At 58.9% G+C, this 7,451-nt stretch overlaps 1 protein-coding gene across 1 annotated transcript in view; it reads left to right on the top strand.

The window, feature by feature from the left end:
- LOC111159727 (tetraspanin 9) overlaps positions 1-4,045 on the top strand; it is an 83,254-nt gene extending 79,209 nt beyond the window's left edge. Inside the window, exon 7 of the mRNA XM_022522295.1 lies at positions 484-4,045. Coding sequence (XP_022378003.1) covers positions 484-555 — 72 coding nt within the window. The 3' untranslated portion in view covers positions 556-4,045. The remainder of the gene's footprint in view (positions 1-483) is intronic.
- Positions 4,046-7,451: the final 3,406 nt, after the last annotated feature.

Consider the following 7,451-nt stretch of genomic DNA (forward strand, 5'->3'; position numbering starts at 1 on the left):
TCAGCAGACGAGCCCGCTGCCGTCCTCGCGGTGCTCTGAGAGGACGTGTGCGCACGGGGGCAAGCCTCCGTTCAGCACTGGGACCAGGGTGCCCCTCCGCTGCCTGTGACCATGCCTGGAGCCAGACCAGCTAGGGTCTCCTCCAGTTAGGCCCCGACACTGGGAGCGCCAGCGACTCGGCACAGCCTTATTGTTCTTGCCACCTTCCCGTCTGCCGCCTCAGTTCCTTGGTAGCTACCACTTAGGACACGTCCTTTGTGTGTCTGGTCCTCACCACAGCCCTTGGCAGTAGCCCCATTTCCGAGCCTCTGAGAAGTGTGTGACATTCTGTGCTGGCGGCTCTGAGGGGCTGAGCTCCTGGGTGCACAGCCTCCTGCTGGCAGTCCTCAGGCCCACAGGTGGTCGTCCCCGCTCATTCCGGGTGCCGTGTGGCAGACCCCCGCTGCGGGCTCCCGTTCCAGGCCCTCTCCCCATGTCTTTCAGATTCTGGGCATGGCCTTCTCCATGACCCTCTTCCAGCACATCCACCGGACTGGTAAGAAGTACGACGCCTGAGCCGGCTGGCTGGGAACACCCTGGCCCGCCGACATGGACACTGTGCCCGGGAAGAAGATTTGAGCTTTGTATCGCCTGCCCGCGCTCTCCAGACTGCTGACCCCTGCACCCACCTCCCCAGCCCGCCCGCCCCCAGCCCACCCCGCCTCAGCCTTCTTGGTGGGTGGAGGGCCAGGGAGGAGGAGGCGTGGAGGAGGCGCACACAGACCTTGGGGTGCTGGAGGCGCCTGGATTCCCGCATCTGTGTATTTGCCAAAGAAGACAGGGCGGGCCGGGTTCGTGCTCCTGGAGCCCCCCAGCACGGATGTGTTTCTGCCCCTGCCCTTCCTCACCCTGCCACTTTGTCCCCGTGGGGGTGGGGGGCAGAGAGCTCCCTGCTGGTGGAGAGACTGCGTAGTGGAGGCCACTGGCGTCCACGGCCACCCCCAGGGCGAGAGCTTGCAGGGGCGGGGTCTGACTGCCTCTGGGCGAGGCCCCTGGGAGCATCTTGCCCAGGCCTTTTATACCTTACAGTGTAACTTTTTTATTTTATTTTACTCTGATTATGATTATTCAGGAGTATTATCTCTCAGATAAGTTTAGGGTTAGCTTTCTGATTTGTAACTTTTTACTGTGTTGATTTCTGTAATGGTTTGATTTTTTTTTTTTTTTTCCTTGAGGGTAGGGGACAGGTGGGGAGAGAGGATGTCCATCAGGTTTCAGTCAGGACAAACCGCTGTGCCACGCTCAGGAGGCCCTGTGGTGAGGCACGCGGGGGCCAGGCTCAGGATGTGCTGAGCAGGAGGGACGGTGGGCGGGGCGGTGGGGGCCTGGCGTCAGTGTCCCAGGGGCCTGGGAGAGGCACATGCGAGGAGGGGCAACCTGTGCAGGGTTGAGGCGTTTGCTGATGCCAGCGCCTGTGGCCAGGGCATTTAGGGGTCCTCTCGGGGGCTGGTGCAGTGCTTTACCAGGAACGTGGCCAGGGCTCTTGTGGGTCCTTATTCTTCATGGATGAGCAGTCTTTCTTGTTTCCCTTCTTCCTTCCTCCTGCCCTCTGCTGGAGAGGGAGGCTCCCCCTTCCGCCCCATGTGGGCATTCCCGCGACAGGTTCTGCAAACCCCGGTTACTTTCACAGACATTCCTGCTAGAAACTCTCGGACAAATACCTCTCTAGTTCAAATGCTGCTCACTTTCTCACATTGCTTCTGGAAGGGGAAGCGGTCCTTATGTTTTGCTGCTCAGACAGGGGCAGAGGACCCTTGACCATCAGAAGGGGAAGGCAGAGCTGGGGCCCTCGATCATTCCAGCCACATTCACTGGGCAGCAGAGTCCCTGCTGAAGGGGTAGGGGGAAGATGGCCATGGGGCCCCAGGACCCCCATTCTCTTCCTTGGAGTTCACTGATGGCAGAGTGGTGGTAGTCATGTCCTCCAGGGCCCCCGGGAGAAGCCCAGAGAAGTCATACTGGGTCTTGCTACAGCTGTAGGAGGAAGCAAACAGCCTGAGCTGAACAGGCAGGGTAGGGGGTCTGATTGCCACTGGGGCCCCCATAGGACTTAACGCTGGCCTGAGGGAGTGTTTTGTAGTTTTGAAAAAAATAAAGTCAAGAATTCACACAACAGAGCTCAAAAAGGCTGTCCACTAGCCAGCTAGGGTTGGCGGCCTTCCTGGATGGGGCCTCGAGTGGGGCAGCTGCCTCTTTCCTGCACCATTTGGTTCGGTCCCTCAATTTCCCACCAAACCCACGTCTCCTCTCCAACCTCCACCTGTCTTTTCCAAAAGCTGAGGCCTGCCCCCGCCCCCCCCCACCTCCCGCAGCCAGCAACGCCTCCACTCGCCTAAGTAAAATGCAATCAGGACCAGAAGTACAGAACTTTTGGTGTGTTCAGGATTCCGGATTTTGGGGGTTGGGGTGCGGAGAGTAAGGTGGTCTCAATGAGTCAGGCAGAGTAAAGACCACCCCCCCCCACCCCGAGACAGGCGCAGAGGTGTCCCTGGGGAAGGTAGGGAGGTGGGTCCTTGGGTGGAGGATGGGGCAAGCACACATGTGAGCCCGACTGCCTCCCAGGTCTTCCGGTGCTGCCATGTTCCTGGTTAGGAGACACAGCTGTAACCCTGGGGCCTCCCTGCCGCAGGGCTCAGGGCAGACATGCCACCACGCCACCGCGGACCGGACAGACTGGCAAACAAGCCCCGGAGTCGCTGGGTGGGACGCGGTGCATAAGGACTGTGTGCTTGGGGGTGGGGTGGGACGGGGTCGGTTCGTTCATGCCTATCAGTGCAATTTCAGTTTTTGTTCAAATCCACAGCAAAATCCTAACACCTGCGTGCAGGGAAGGTGTATAGCCTCCCGGGCAATCTTACGTTTCTGGAGCTTCAGGGTTGTCCTCTGGCCCCAGAGCCTTGGCTGTAGTCCCCTTCTCCCCTCCAGTGCCCCTTCCCACCCCTCACCTGTCTGTCTTCTTCATCCAGAGTCCCCAGACTGCCTTTCAGCCTCACCCCATGTGGGGCTGTGTAGGCATTCAACTAAGTCGCCGCTGGCTGGAAGGCACGAGTCTCGAGGGGTGCTCTCCCAAGCCCCCGGTCCTTCCCGCAGGGTGGGACACAGCCCACGGAAGGCAACGTTGCATGATGTCTGTGTGGTGGCCTTCTCCGTTTCTCCCGACTGTGATCTCGTTGGGGCAGGGTTCCCTGAACGAACCCTCTCACTTGGGGGTTCCCTTGCCAAAGTCCAAGTGAGTTCAGTCAGCTCTGATGCAGGCAGGTTACAGATTCGACAGAAGGTCAAGGTTCTATAGCCAGCTTCAAGGGAGTGCGGGCCAGAAACTAGGCCTTTTCCTGCAGCCATCTTCCAGAGGACGTGGGCGAACAGGGACTGAGAATTACCCTTGGGGGTTGCTGGCGCAGGTGTCGGGGGCCCGTCTCCACCTCCACGCCCCAGCTGGAGCATAGTCACCCCCTCTCTCCACCAGCATGGGCCTGCATCTGGGGCTTTCACCCCAGGGAGGTGGCTGACCCCACCCCAGACCCCCACACGGATGTTATGGTGTCACGTGGACCCAGGTGGCCATCCCTCCTTGCTTTGGTGGCCCCAAAGCAGTCCAGGTGGCTGGAAATGACTGTCTCCGCCTCTGCAGCCCCCTGCCCACCCACACTGGTGGAGGTGCTAGCTAGCAGGGCCCTGGTGTAGGGCGGGAGCTGGGTGCCTGGAGCCCCCCTTTGTCCCTCCACCCTCCCGCATCCGGCTTCCCAGGGCCCTGGCCTCCCATCTCGCTCCTGTGCACCTCCATGAAGCCTGGTCCCTTCCGGGCCCCTGAGGGCTAGAGCTGGGGGCTCACGCCCACAGGGGAGCAGGGAGCGTGGGGAGCTGGAGGGAGGGAGAGCCGGCCCAGCTCGCTTGCTGGGTTCAGATGCACTTTCCTGCTTGAGATGCCCTATCTGTGCGCTCCCTTCATCCTGGTCCTGGCTTTCTTGAACACCATGTTTTTAGCATGTTTTTAAATAAAAACTGATAACGTGTCAAAAGCACAAACAGGCGGTCTCCTGGTGGGGTGTTTGCGTTCGTGTGGCCACAATGGTGTCTGGACTTGTGGTGGGACACAGACGCGGGTCAGGCACTGGCCCTACTATTTGCTCAGGATACCCCACAGCAAGGACTTTCTCTCCCCTTCTCAGGCCCAGGTTCCAGGCCTGCTGGGCACAGTGGGGCTCAGTCCCCTCCGGGGTGCCCCTTTGCCCGGTGACTGAGTGCAGGCCTGTCCGGGGACCAGTCCCAGAGGCCCAAGCTCTCAGCAGGAGAGGTCAGCTCCCCTCTTGGTGTCTGTCACTGGTCACACGCTGCCCGGCTTGCAGGAAGGTCCACAAGTGTGTTGGGGGAGGGGCAAGGAGTATGTCATTCATGGCTTCCCTGAGGGGCAGGGGCCATCGGTTTTAGGTACAAACTCTCCCCAGTCCCTCTGACGTTCCTGGGGTCCATTTGGGCCTGAATGTCTTCCAGGAGTGGCGAGAACTTACAGCATAACTTGGCCGAGGCTGTGCTCTCTTAGGTGGGGGCCCTGAGACAGTATCAAAGAAGGCACGGGAACAGCAGGTCAGGAGTCACCAGACAAGAGGTGGAACCCCAAGGTAGAGTGGCCTCCTGGGTCCCTAGCTTTCAGCCAGGGGGCCACTCTACCTTGGGAAGTAATCTGGAAAGGGAAGTCGGTACCTGGGGGGGTGGTAGTGAGTTATGGAACCGGGATGTGGAGGCTCAGGGTGGTGGGCAAACTCCCCCCACCCCATGCCTCCGTTTTGCTCTGGAATGGCCCAGGAGCAGCACTGAAGACTCCGAAGAAACAAGAGGGAAGTCAGATTAAGTGACCGACACTTTGGACGCAGACGTAGCGGCATCGCAGTGGCCCTTCTAGCGCGCTCAGCAAAGAGGAGAAGGCGATTGATTGAGCTGCCGCGGTTTTGCTGAGTTTAATGACAGCAGTGGAGACGGACTGCCCTGGCTCCTTAAGCTAACAAAAAGCAGAACCCCATGCCGCAGGGCTTGCTGGGGCCCAGGCTCTCGGGAGCTGCCTGTGGAATGTCCCTGCTGTGCCCGTCCAGACTGCGGGGCAGCGAGAGCCAGGCCGGGCAAATGGTAGGCGCTGCTTTCCCTGGCTGGCCCGTCACGCAGAGCAGGGCGGGGACCCCCTAGAGCAGGGCTGCACAGTGGTCTGTGGCTGATCTGGGTGGGTTGAGCCTGTGGCTCAGAGATTTTCCTTCTGGTGGCTGCGGAGTTCTAAGACCTAGCCTCGCCCAGCATGCTGAGCGGAGCTGATCCATGTGGGCAAGGCGGACCGGAGCCGTCACTCCGTGGCCTCAGGAACCTCCTTGCCCTTTGCTTCCCTCCTTGAACCTCCCACTGACGCTCCCACCGGAATTCCTGGGATCCCAGCGTATTCCCAATACACGTCTCTTCTCTGGAAAGGGACACCAGTTCCTGAAAAGACTCGGCCTTCTTATTACAGGTTGGCAACTCAGGGAGACACATCAAATTTGACCTAATCCCCAACTTGGGGGTTCTCTAAACCGCAAGTAGGGACTCATGAGCTGCTTTCAGTGTTTTAGAAGTCCAGTGGAAATTGCTCAGAACCTCTTCACGGGTGCCCAGGCTAATGGGAACATAGCCCTCATAGCTCTGGCTGCCCTGGACAAGTCCTCAGTGCAGTGACGTTGTTGGCACCTTGCTGATGGCAAGGGTCAGATGGAAGCTTTCCTCACCGCCCTCTTCACCCCTGGCTTGATCCAAAGGATCCTCCCAGGTCCGGGTTCCTCACAGCCCCCTCTCCTTTGTGCTCAGTCCTTGTTCCATTGGGTTTCAGCCCGAAGACAGAAGCAGGAGGAAAGGGAAGTAAGGGGTTCTCATGTATTTGCTTTAAGAAGAAGGTAATGGAATGATCTAGGCTTTTGGACCCTGTGTCTCCTCCACCCCCAATGACCGTCTCTCTATTCTCAGTTGGGGAGAGGGAGTAGGAAACAGGGTCCCAGCTCAAAGTGAGCCCACCTTGTGGTGACATGACAGCTTGGCATTGGGGCTGACATGAGGCATTGGCACCTGCTGGGAAGCAGTAGCTGTGGACAGGACAGGGCCAGCTGGTGGAAAACTTCACAGACCTTGCTGCTGCCCACCTACCCGAGTCCCCTACTGGCTACCAGAGCCTTTCTAGATGGCACTGACACTCACCCACTGTGCTGTGCAGGAGGCGGGAGCCCAGACGGAAGCTTGTCCCTCCCAGGCACCCTCGTGTTCTTCCACGCATGTGCACATGCACGCACACTCACAGTGGTGCTGGAGGAGACCAGATGTCTGGGTCCAACAACATAGGTGACCTTGCATGGGTCCTGGGCGGGGTCCATTCCCTGTCTAATATGCAAGCCACCAGAGGGCTGATGCTGCAGCTGTTCAGGGAATGATCTTGACCCAGGGTGCCGGGGAAACCCATGAGAGCTGACCAGGCCTGCAGACGAAGTCTGCTTACATAGCAAGGGAGCAGGCCCTTCCAACTTCTCCCCAGGTCAGAGGCTCACTTCCCATCTGCTTCCCCAACCCACCCCAGTCTCACCATCTTGGGACCCCCAGCTTTCCCAGGGACTGTTCAGGCTGGCCCTCTTACCCACCCCACGAAGTTTCCTAGACAGATGAGTGGATGAGATCGAATGAATGGTTTGTGTCATCAAAGCATTGGCCTGTGGCTCCACACTGGGCAACCTGATGCCCTCCACTCCCCTGAATACTAAGATTGAAGTCTTTTTGCATTTGGAGGAAAAAGGGTCCCACTCTGGATTTGGGGATGGGGACGAATTCGCTGGTCCAGGTGCAGAAACACAGTCACTCTGGAGTGAGATGGGCTGGGGGTCCGGGTAGCGGTTAAGAGTGTGTGTCTTGGCTTCTGACACTCAGCCGGGAGCCTGAGGGCCAGCCGCTGGGGGCCCCTTGCCCCCTACCCCGCACCACACGCAGCCTCTACGGCAGCCAGCCCCGGGTGATGCCCGCAGCAGGACATGCAAATGGCAGGTGCACAAACAGAGCCGTTCGTGCATCGTGGTGAGTGGTGCAAGGACACCGGCTGGCCACCGGCAGAGAGCTTTCAGAGGAACGCTGTCCAAGCCACTTGTTGGAGCCTGGCTCTTGCCTGCAGAACGGCACGTGTATAGGCGAGGCAAGGTCTGTTCAAACAAAGAACAGGTGGGAACCAGACCAAGAAAAAGGGTAGGCAGGACCCCAGTCAGTGTGGTCAGTGGGTTTCCTAACAGGGCTCCCCCTTCCTCTCCTCCTCCCCATGACTAATGTCTGCTCCAGCACGTACAGCGGCTTGAAAGACATCTGATGAAATGATGATCTGAGATTTCCCTGCAGAGCAGGAAAAAAGCAACAGAAGGTAGTTCTAG

Source organism: Enhydra lutris, unplaced genomic scaffold (assembly GCF_002288905.1).
Source record: "Enhydra lutris kenyoni isolate GAN:26980312 unplaced genomic scaffold, ASM228890v2 scaffoldscaffold69, whole genome shotgun sequence".
NCBI classification, from domain to species: domain Eukaryota; kingdom Metazoa; phylum Chordata; class Mammalia; order Carnivora; family Mustelidae; genus Enhydra; species Enhydra lutris.